Here is a 12,054-nt window from a genome sequence, read left to right on the forward strand (position 1 = left end):
AAGTGACACGTAACATTTTAATTACATTTTGCTAAAATGAACGAAATGACTCGAAAAAAGATTTGTTCATTTTGCTGAACGCGACTCAATAGTCCGAGTCGGTATAATGATCCGAACTTCCCATCACTAGTGTCTCGACTTCCCACACTTGAAGTCCGTGACAAGTGTTGTTTATCTGACGACGCTGTACTTCTTTGAATAGCACACTTCACTTCAGAGTCTATAAAATGATTGGCCATAAAATGAACCAAATCACAAGACATCTTATGGGGGGGGGGGCACCTGGGGTGGCCAATCAAATTTCAGGGGGGGCTGGTGCCCCCTGGCCACCACGTAGACCCGCCCCTGAAGACCAGGCTGATTCAAAAGGTAGGCATAATAACCTTAAGCATAATTATACTTCTTTACAAGATCCCACATTCCCAGAAAGCATTGCAATGAGCAAATATAAATATAAATACAGATAAAACCATGGTTACTATAGTTAAAACATGGCAACCACAAATTAACCATGGTTTTTCAAGTCAAGTCTGCTTTATTGTCTATTCTTCCACATGTACAGTGCATACATACAGATAATTGAAATTGCGTTACTCTCAGACCCTTGGTGCATACAGATAACAGTACACCATTAAATACAGATAATAAAATATAAAGTACATCAATACAAATATACAAATAGGTCATGTAAAAAGAAAGATAAGTAAACCAGAACAAGGCACATGGAGTGCAAGAGTGCAAACCAGTGAAGCAAACAGTGCAGATATAATGATTGTAGTGCAAAAGAGCTTATTCAGTCAGATTTTTCTACACTAACCATAGTTTAACCATGGTATTTGTAGTAAAATTCTGGTTATACAATTGATAATCAAAATGCCAAAGAACCATGGTTACTAAACATTTACTACAATGAATTGAATGAATGAATGAATTGTTGTGCCAATAAGAATGTGGAGCCATTAGCTTTAGCAACATGCTAATATCTTTGACAATTTATTTGTGTGTGCTATGTATTGCTGTGCTTACGAGGGTGCTAATTCATTAGCTTAGCAATATGCTAATGTGAAAATATCAAGTTTGACTAACGGCTTCATTAGTTGTGTGAGTTGTGTATTTTTGTACAAAAGAGAATGTGGAGCCATTAGCTTAGCAACACGCTAATATTAAACTAAATATTTTGATGATATGCTCCATTATTATGCTGTGTATTGTTGTGCTTATGAGAGTGATAAGTCATGCTAAAATTAAACTACACATTTTGACCATGGAAACAGCAATTAACTGCAATGCTTGTAAAGTATTTATCATAATTTGGAACCAATCTTACCGAGAATACAAACCCTTTAAGAATGATCTAACAGTTTATATAAAATCCAGCTGGATACACTAAAATTCCTATTTTTCTTCTTTCAGAAAATGGTAAGTTTATTCATTAGATTATTTAACTTTTTTTTTCATTATTATTTGGAAACTTGTTTTTGAACCTTATCTTATTTGGGCTGTTTAGGACTGGTTCCAACTTATCATGAAATACCATTAATATTCTTTAAAGACTGTTTAACTAGAGGCATCAAATCTCCTGTGTGCTTCACATGAAAAGCACCATTTGTGTGACTCACTGCCTGTGTAGAATGTTCCAAATCAATAATTTTTCCCCACGAAAAAGAAAACTGAGAGCAAAACAGCTCTAGTTTTTGGAACAGAGCCATTGAGGGGAAAAATACATTTTACCCAATAAGAACAGTCCGTCTAATCAGGATGAAAAACTTTCCCCCAATTTGCAACGATCGCAGTCATGCAATATTTATTCATGTCGTCTCCTCTGGCAACTGTGACAATTACAGCATACCAGTTGAAGGAACAATTTGAGGGACCTACTCAATCCTTTTCTCAATCCTACTTTATCACCATACCTCAGGACTTAATTGTGATCTTCAGCTATCAAGAATTTTACCAGGCCTTCAGATGTTCATTCACTCATGCCAGAATGTGAAATTGAGCTTGCGTTTACATTCACGTACAGTATGTTTCGGGCCAAATATAGGCTTTGCCCTTCATCTGGCAAATGCTGACAAATAATTAAATATCACAAATGCAATTATTATGGAAATGAGACGATGCTCAAATGTGGCCAATGCATTTGTTGGATAAAAATGATGACGGGGTCTCACCCGGTGTGTCTGTTGTGCTACAGGTTTCCTGGAGATATTTCATGCAGTGCCGTACGCGTCTATCGATAGGCTTGTCCCCTCCTGACTGTTGTGTGATGTGTGCAGGAATTTTAATTAATCTCAGTAAATACGTTCGACATTTGCCTAGAGCCTCTGGTGTTCCAATCAATAATTTCACATGCTTCCAGAGAGCAAATGATATCGGTGTGACCTCGCTGTTTCACACCTAGCTTTATGTCAGCATCAACCTGGGCTGAAGCTCCACAGGGCAAACCAGATCACTGCACTCCCACAAACAAGACATTATCATCCTCTTAAAATTCAAACTTCTAAATTCTAAATTCAACAACTCCCATATTATGTTCTGCTTCATTATAATAAGGACACTGGACAATAGAGCCTCTAAAATTGTGTAAATAAACTAAGGCTGGGTTATAGCCATCACCTTTTATTTGATCAGTATGAGAGCATTTAAATAGAGATGTATTAATAGTGTGTCTGATTTAAATCTTAATAGTAAAAATGTACAGTAAGTTTAATTCATATGGTCAGTTACAATTAATCTAATTATTCATTCAGATGGCCCTTGCGCAGCATTTTTTCATGTATTAAAATATAGTTATTATTAAAGGATATTTTGTTTTATTGCTACTTCTTGTTAAATTTAAATTACAACACTTAATTTAATGACAATCAGCGTGACCATCAAATATATCAAATATATATTAACTAAAAAAACTTATCAAAAACAATACACTCTGAACTTCAATCTTGTTCTGACAAGAAACAGAGCTGTGTGAAACTAATGAAAGTGAGACAACATAAGAGGTGCTCTGGGAGCAAACGTCTGAGAAATCTTATGTCTGTGCATGCATGGAAACCCAGAGGAGCACTGCTCTGTGACTGGCATTCTAAACTAACACAATCAATACACAATCCTCTAAATATCGCCGCTGAGCCACAATAGACTTTGTATACAAATGAAGCTCTAAACATCAAATGCAGAGATCCTCCAGCAGGCGTATGACTTGTGTGCTTCCTGTCCCTCAGCAACACACTGGTGCACCTGATTCAACTCATTATCTGCTTGTTAAGTTCTTTATGAGAGGACTCAGGCATAGCTGTGAGGAGCAGAGTAAACATCAGCACCGCAGAGGCATCTATAGTGGGCGTGGATGGGGCGGACGGCAGGGCTCTAAGACACAGGAAGTGAAGCATGTCACGCAGCAAATCCCAGCACTCTGCATCATAGTTTTAATTTATCAAGAAAGGACTTAGTCGGGAGGACAAGAGAGAGAGGGATATGTGGCATTTTTACGTCACATTAATGTTAAGTTGTGTATAAGGTGTTAAACAGTTATGATTATTTGTGGTGGTTAATGTTTTTTAACATGTTACATAACCATAAAATATGAGTAATACTGTATGACAGTGAGACTTGCCTTAACAAAAATTCCTAATGAATAGCTCTAATTATTAGAAAATCTAGTATAACAGTTTACATTCAAAATGCATAACAAATAACCAATAATCATCTTTATGTTATGGTGAATAACTGACAAATGTTAAATCAATCATATTTAAATGCTGTGAGTCAATTTATGTCTAGATTATAATGTAAAATTTTACCAATATTACTAATGGTTTTAAAGATTAACATTATGTGTGTTAATTAAAAAAATAGTTACCTGCATTTCTAATGTTCCCTGATTTATGTGGTCATGCAAGTCTGTTTACTTATTAAATAAGGATTTTTGTTATCTTTTGTGGTCTCAAAATAATATCTTATGCCCTTTACATATTGTCAGGTTCCCATGGTTTTATATGTCGTAGCCAACACAAAATGAACCCAAATCCATCCTTACTTGCTCAGTGAATGGTGATAAATAAGTGCAAATAATTTGGAATCGCTTGTTGTGTTGATGTCCTGGTGAAAAAGGAAGTTTGTGTAGAACATATCAAAAATAGTCTGCATTTCATTACCATTCTAGAGTCCATCTGATTGGATTGGATAAATCATTCATATTTTTGTCCGGTTTTTCTTGGCTAATAACTAATTTCGGAGTAAATTAGCACACAGATTAGCTTCAAAGCTATAAACTAAATTTTAATTACATAGGGTCTTCAAAAGTAATAACCCCCAACAACAGCGATGGTCGTGTTTTGTAGATATGTCCATATTTGAAGGACGTTTGTGTCCGTGTTCGATTTCCTCTCCGAGCTCCATAATCCAGCAAAATTGAATATTTCACACTGGCGTAACCTGAAGCTCCTCCACAGCACTGTCTGTGTGTGTGTATGACTGCAAACGGAATAAGTAGGACAAGGAATCCAGAGGGAGCATGAAGGGTGGAAGAGAGGAGCAGAAAGAAGAGGAACGGATCATAAAGGATAATTTCCACAACTACGAAACAACAATAATACAATAAAATGGCATCATGGGAGACGCATTGACTATGTTCTGCACCCTGCACTGTGGGTCCCTCTGAATGTAAGAGATATTTCAATGCTGATATATGTGTGCGAGTTATGCAGCCGCAGTCACACTCCTACTAGGTTGGACTGGAGTTACAGGGTTCATAAAGCACTTCAGTGATTAATGGACACGCGCCCTGCTGTGAATGACAAACAAAGCCAATAAATATACTGTCCGTAAATGCTCTGAACACCCTGGATGTCCCTAACGCATTATCAACCAATACAATGACAGATTCACACAGCAGCCTCAGCAGTAGTGTGGTCTCTACTGAGATTGAGAAAGACTGGCCAGCTGGAAACTCTGTTTGAGTGTGAATAGCACATTAGAGCCGTTCAAACATCGACCTGCAAGTGTGTGTGTGTTTACCTGTAGCCATTTTCCCATCCTGTGCAGCAGGTCCATCTGGTATGACACTTTTGACCTGTAGGAACTCATCTGGTTCGTCACCCCCGATGATAGTGAAGCCAAATCCCATGCTGCTTTTCTGCAGGGCTGTAGACAGAAAGCTGCCCTTCAGCTGTGTGGGGTCCCGTGTGAACAGAGGCTTTTCTGCAAGGGTGAAGAAATGCAGAGAGAAACATGAGATTGTAATCAAGCAGAAGATATCCAGACCCAATTAATGGGTTATTTTGTAAAAGCCACTCCAAACCCATCAAAAGCAGCAGATCACATCACACTGGGGAATTGTGGGTAGAAGGCCAAGCGCTCTGCTTGCAGCCAAACGTACAAGAGCAGAGTGGAACATGATGGCTTGTTTTTTGCTCAAACCTCACTTTTGGCTCTTTAAACGTACTCCAATGTTACACTAAATAGTGTTTAGCCTTGTCCAGGGCCGTCTCTCGGGACAACCAAGACTTAAGCAAAAAAAAAGCCAGAAGAAGAACCAGCACAGGCAGAGTGGTTCTTCTACTTTCTCAGAGCGGAGAAAAGCAGTCTTGAAAACTGTTCTGGAGAAGCCGTTTTCGCTGTAACCACACATCAACAAGGATTTTTGTACTGAAGAGCTGCTTCTTCGAAACTGAAGAGATGCCTACTTCAGTACATAGTATAGAGTTACAAGATGCCAGCCATAGACACTCCATCTCACTTTCCTAGTTGAGAGGTTCTTAAGTCTTTTTGATCACCATCTTAGCCAATTCTAGTCCTTTAGCAGTTTATGCCATGCGTTTGTTAGGGACAATAGCTGGTTCAGATACCCTGCTGAAAAACCAGCATGAATTTCTATGCTGATCCATGTTTGTTTGGTGTTGGTCCAGCTGGTGGACAAGCACCAGCAAAACATCTGGTACAGCTTTATTTGTCAATATACATAATGGGGATGGTAGTTGTTAGCCTGTCTGGATGATCTTAAAGTCAACATAAAATGGCATTCACAACCCAAGAGTACATTGCCTTTGTCTATCGGGAGTTGATTGGATCTTGAAAAGGGGTGTTAGTGTTTGTGTGACATCTTTAGAGATGGTTTTAGAGCACTAACAGTCAGTAAGAATAGATCTGTGTATATTGCTTTCAAAATATGACATAAACCCTAAATTATGAATATATTAAACTTAATTCTAATCTTAAATGTGTTAAATATTAAAGCTAAAACTGAATGCTAAAAGGAAAAAAATCCAGATAAAAAAATCTGACTAGACGACCCTAGCGAATTGACTAGCTGGATATTGTTGGTTACTTGGCGACCATCCTCTACTAGATAATTGACCTTGTGGAATAAATAGGCATATTTTATAAACCAGCATTCCAAACATATGATGCCGACCAGTTATACTGGTCTGTTCAGCAGGGTAGGTGGACTCATGAGTATCCTGGAAGCACAGGCAAAAATTTAAATAAAAAACCAGCTATGCAAAAATAGGCCAGGCAAATAGTCTCCTGGTGAAGTCCTATCTTGCACAAGGGGGCACCAGTCTAGGGACGTACCATGCAGTCCAAACACACCGACCCGGTACAGCGGGGCCTCAGACAGGTCAGTGAGACTATGAGAGCGCTCTGGAGGAGGACCCACGTATGCCAGTCTGGCCCTGGGTAAGGTGGCAGAGCAGGGGCTCTCCTCCACTGTTACATAGAAGAAAGACCCTCAACTCACACAGGAAATCAAGAAATGTCATTGAAGGATAAAAGGTTGGTCTACTATCGACATACAGTAGAAGGTTTACATTTCGAAAAGAGTTCTTGGGTGATTTTGCCAACTTGAAAATCCTTGTTGAACCTAGAACAACTTTCCCAACACTCTGATTTTAGAACAAAGTTTAGAGCTAGAACAGGGCTGGAGTTGGATCATCAACTCACACAGGAAACTGATAAATGGTATTAAAAGATAGAAAGTTGGCTTACTGTGAACATAAAAGAATTACATTTCAACAGGAAATCCAAAGTGAGTTTGCCAAGTTGAACATTCTTGTTGGTCCTGGAACAATGTTGCTAACAATTGGATTTTAGGGTTAAGGATAGGGTTGAAGCCTCAAGAACATTACCATCCTATCATTTTACTTTTGTTTATGGGGGCTGGTTATGATTAGGGTTGGGTTTAGGAATATGGTTAGGACCGGTTCCAGGGCAAACAAAGGATATTGAGCCAGGAACTTGGCAAACTGTGTTTGTCACAAGGGTTGACCTAATAATGAAGGATGAAGCTTTCCTGTAGATTAAAGTAGTACACTCTGAATTGGTCTTCATTTAACATCTGAGCATCTGATAGACTGAACACCCAGATCAAGCATATGTTTTCTAAGTCCTCTATGGTGCATTTATGCTAAAATCTTAAACAACCACTGAACCTCTTTCTTTTGGACACAAGATCAGACACTACATGGCCAAAAGTATGTGGACACCCTCTTTAAATGAACCACTGTGACTAGGGATCTAATGAAAATAACAGTAACAGTATACAGAACTTCCAATTTTGTGAAGGGTCCTTTTTGCTGCAGAATGACTATGTAAGTCCACATATACATGATTCTGGTATGGGAGAACTGGATTGGCCTGCACAAAGACCAAACCTGATCTAGACACGACAGGGATGAACACAATTTGTGTTTCCATTACCCTTCAAATTAATATTGTGAGTTAAAAATATGCCCAATGAAAACATGTCCCGAAAACTCTCATATATCGCAAAAAGGTTTTTATGCTCACATAAGGTGGTTTTTAGGCAATTCAAAAAAGGAATTACAGATCACCTGGTGTATGTAAAATTTCATGATCATTCTTTAATGTACTATAACCAGGGGTGCACATAATTTTTTCAGCCTGGTTCTCATAAGAGAACCTAGAGATTTGGTTTGGTCCTCACACTGCATATAGCGTGACCCATTAAATATAACTATAAAAAAATAATTGATAATAGTTATAATATTATTGCACTTTATTTAGTTTAAAAAAATAAAAAAATAATAGTAAATAAACTAAATAATACTGTGTGATAATATTATTAAAAATAAAAGGCAATCCTAGTATTAAATACAAATACATTTATTTTATAATAAACTTAAAAATAAAATGCTAATATTTACTACTATTTCATTTGTTTGCCTCTTTAAGAAGAATCACTTTATGTATTCCCCAATTGTAAGTCGCTTTGGATAAAAGCATCTAAAAAATAAATAAATAAAAGCGTTTTCATCATATATTCAATTTTTTTTTATTTTGCTTTTATTTTGGCAGGTTGCCGGCAAGTAATTATACGCGCTTCCGGATTTGGATCACAGTTTGTGATCTAAAATGGTAATTGTGTATTAACAGCTGTCGACCATGTCGGTACACAAATGCGCTGTCAGAACATATTTATATAATGCATTTTTTATTTTGGTCGCGAATGCGGACCTGCGGACCACTTATGTGCACCCCTGACAATAACCTCCAAGAAACACCTTATACGTGGCCTCTCTCAAGTATAAGGGGCTTTCCTTGCCATTAATGCTTGGATTATCCCTTCCATCAACATGACTTACCATGAAAGGAAAATTAATTTTAAGTAACACTGTCATTTTGCAATAGTTCTTTTAGCGATATTTATAAAATAATGGTAATGTTTTCGCACAAATTGGTAGTGGAAACACAGCTACTGACATTCACTGATGCTATTTTGCGTCTACACAGGAGCAAATCCCTACAGACATGGTTTAAAATCTCGTGTTTATAGAAAAGTGAGACATGTTACGGAGGATCAACTTCTTGTTAATGGCTATGACATTAAATGTGTATCAATCACATATGTGGTGTTCAGATGCCTACATGTAATACTTTGGCCATATAATGTAGGTATGTTGGAGGTTTTCAGTGCAGCATGAAACAAGTTAGAGAAAGTTCTTCTTGTTTACGCCATTCTGGCTGAGTATACTCCGCCTCTTACCTTTATGTGGGTAACAGCATGACCATGCTGAATGGATTAATTTAAACAGGAATTATTGCAAGAAACACTTCTTACCATAATCAGTTCAAGGTCATATTATGAAAGGAAACACATTCTCAATGGATAACTGAGTTGAAAAAAAAAAAACAGGATGCATTCAGGCTTAGCTCGAATAGACTGTACAGGTAGATTTAGAGGATTAGTTTATGCAAAAATGAAAATTCTGTCATTATTTACTCCCCCTCATGTCAATCAAAACCTAAATTATTATTTTCTTTAATGGAACAAAGAAGAAGATATTTTGAATAATGTATTGGTTGATTTTCCCAAGCAATTACAAAGAATGGAGATTACAGCTTTTGAACTTCAAAAAGCATGCAACAGTTTTGTGTAAATATAAGATCAGTCCACATGACTGACTTGGTACAGTCATGAAAGTTCTTGAGAGAATCAGTTACAGTATGTACAATCTACAAATAAATGTTGCCAATAAATCAGATGGTCAGGTTAAAAAAAAGCAGTCAGAATGATTTGTCAACTAATCAGACTAATTTGGTTCTCAACTTTAGTTTACTGACTCAATGATCCGGTCACAATGGGTTACATCTCATCCAAGGTGAACATAATCAGGGAATAATGACTTTTACAGAAAACTGGCTTCGCTGGTAGTATATAAAATCCTATGGATACTTTTTGATATTTGATGGTGCTTTTGCATCGTTTCTGATGCTTTAAATTCAGTTAACATTCATTGTAAGTGCACAAAAAAAAACAATTCTTTAAATTGTCTTGTTTTGTGTTCCAAGAAAGTCAGTTAGTTTTGGAAAAACTTGAGCGCAAGTAAATATTGACAGAGTTTTCATTCTTGGGTGAAGTCAAATGAATCATACTAAAGGTATGGACAATAAGATTCACGCACAGATAGTGCACTACCAAAAACAATGTCTGAGCTTAGTTGTGTTACTATAAGAGACAGAGGAATTTCAAACCTCAATCAATAGTTTCAGCAGATTTGATGTTAAACATGTCATTGCATGGAGAGAAGATAAGTACTATTAAGATGTCTTCGGTGTGTGCCTAAGCTAGGGTGGTTGGAAACACCATGATGCTTTAATCAGATTTGCATAGATTTGCATTAGTACCACACTGTTAATTTTTGGATAACAATATCAATAACACTTTACCTCTGTAGACTGTAGGTAGGGGGAGAGAGGACAAGCCCTGACTCTGCATCAGCTGCTGCTGTTGCAATCTTCTCTTCGCCTCGAGAACTGGATTCTCAAACTGAGTCCTTCGGTTTATGTGACTGCAATCAGAAAACCAGAAACAGAGACTCATTCAAGTGCATTTCTTGAGTGACTACTTGATAGGACATGTTTATACAATGTATGAGCAATCTAGCTAGCTGCCTTGATGTCTACTGCCTACACAGATAGTGTTTTAACTGAAGTAACTGATCTGCGACACTCTACATACAGTAGGCAGCAGCTATGAACTCCAAATAGACAATGATTATGTAAAGTGCATGGGAGACTCGACTCTCAATTGATTCTAATGTGCCTGACACTTACTGCACAATTTCCTGTGAAATCTGTCACCTCCAAAACCCAATATCTGTAGACTGGCTTTGGCAACTAGTGTTGACATTGTCCAAATTGAAAATTGGGCAAAATAATGTGTAGTTTATTCCAGCTAACAATATGCGAACGATTACATTTATTCATTTAGCAGACGCTTTTATCCAAAGCGACTTACAGATGAGGACAGTGGAAGCAATCAAAAACAACAAAAAGAGCAATGATATATAAGTGCTATAACAAGTTTCAGATAGGTTAACACAGTACACGCAGCATGGGATTTTAAATAATAATAAAAAAATAAAAATAAAGGATAGAATAAAAAAATAATAGAGCCAGCTAGTGTTAGAGATCTTTTCACACACACACACACACACACACACACACACACACACACACACACACACACACACACACACACACACACACATATATATAATTGCATAATAAATGAAAATAAGATAGAATACAAAAAGATTAGAAAGGTAGGTAGATTTTTTTAAAGAATATAATTAGAATAGTGAGTGTTAAAGTTAGAGGGTCAAATAAAGATGGAAGAGATGTGTTTTCAGCCGATTCTTGAAGATGGCTAAGGACTCAGCTGCTCGGATTGTGTTGGGGAGGTCATTCCACCAGGAGGGAACATTTAATTTAAAAGTCTGTAAAAGTGACGTTGTGCTTCTTTGGGATGGCACACTCAAGCGACGTTCACTTGCAGAACGCAAGCTTCTAGAGGGCACATAAGTCTGAAGTAACAAATTTAGGTAAATGGGTGCAGAGCCAGTGGTAGTTTTGTAGGCAAACATTAATGCCTTGGATTTTATGCGAGCAGCTATTGGAAGCCAGTGCAAATTGATAAACAGAGGTGTGACGTGTATTCTTTTTGGCTCATTAAAAATTAATCTTGTTGCCGCGTTCTGAATTAATTGTAAAGGTTTGATAGAACTGGCTGGAAGACCTGCCAAGAGGGCATTGCAATAGTCCAGCCTGGACAGAACAAGAGCTTGAACAAGGAGTTGTGCTGCATGTTTCGAAAGAAAGGGCTTGATCTTTTTGATGTTGAATAAAGCAAATCTGCAGGATCGGACAGTTTTAGCAATGTGGTCTGAGAAAGTCAGCTGATCATCAATCATAACTCCAAGGCTAGATTAGGGCCTGTTTCTTGTTCCAGTAATTGGCGTGGAGAGAGTATAAAACGCCAGGAGAGACGGAAGCAAGCGAGAGAGAGACGGACTGCTGACCCGAGCCAGAAACAGAAACCGGAAGGTGTAAATCGAAAGTGTTGTGCGAACGTGTCAGAGTAAAAGTCACCATTGGGTGTTTGTGAACTTTTAGTTATTTTCGTTTAATAAATTCGTCAGCAGTCCAGCCGACCCCTTTGTCCTCTTCCTTTCCTCCCACGAACATACTACATTACCAAAACCATATTTATTTATTTATTGTCTGAATAGTGTAATAAAATCGACAGAATTT

The 12,054-nt window shown here is 37.6% G+C and overlaps 1 protein-coding gene across 1 annotated transcript in view; it reads right to left on the bottom strand.

The window, feature by feature from the left end:
- Nucleotides 1-12,054, bottom strand: part of LOC132105887 (membrane-associated guanylate kinase, WW and PDZ domain-containing protein 2-like) — a 219,299-nt gene that overhangs the window by 49,042 nt on the left and 158,203 nt on the right. Inside the window, exons 8-9 of the mRNA XM_059511367.1 lie at nucleotides 10,189-10,310; nucleotides 5,017-5,199 (exon numbers count right to left, since the gene is read on the bottom strand). Of these exons, the coding sequence (XP_059367350.1) occupies nucleotides 5,017-5,199; nucleotides 10,189-10,310 (305 nt within the window). The remainder of the gene's footprint in view (nucleotides 1-5,016; nucleotides 5,200-10,188; nucleotides 10,311-12,054) is intronic.

The sequence above is a fragment of the Carassius carassius genome, chromosome 26, assembly GCF_963082965.1.
Source record: "Carassius carassius chromosome 26, fCarCar2.1, whole genome shotgun sequence".
In the NCBI taxonomy this organism is placed as follows: Eukaryota; Metazoa; Chordata; class Actinopteri; order Cypriniformes; family Cyprinidae; genus Carassius; species Carassius carassius.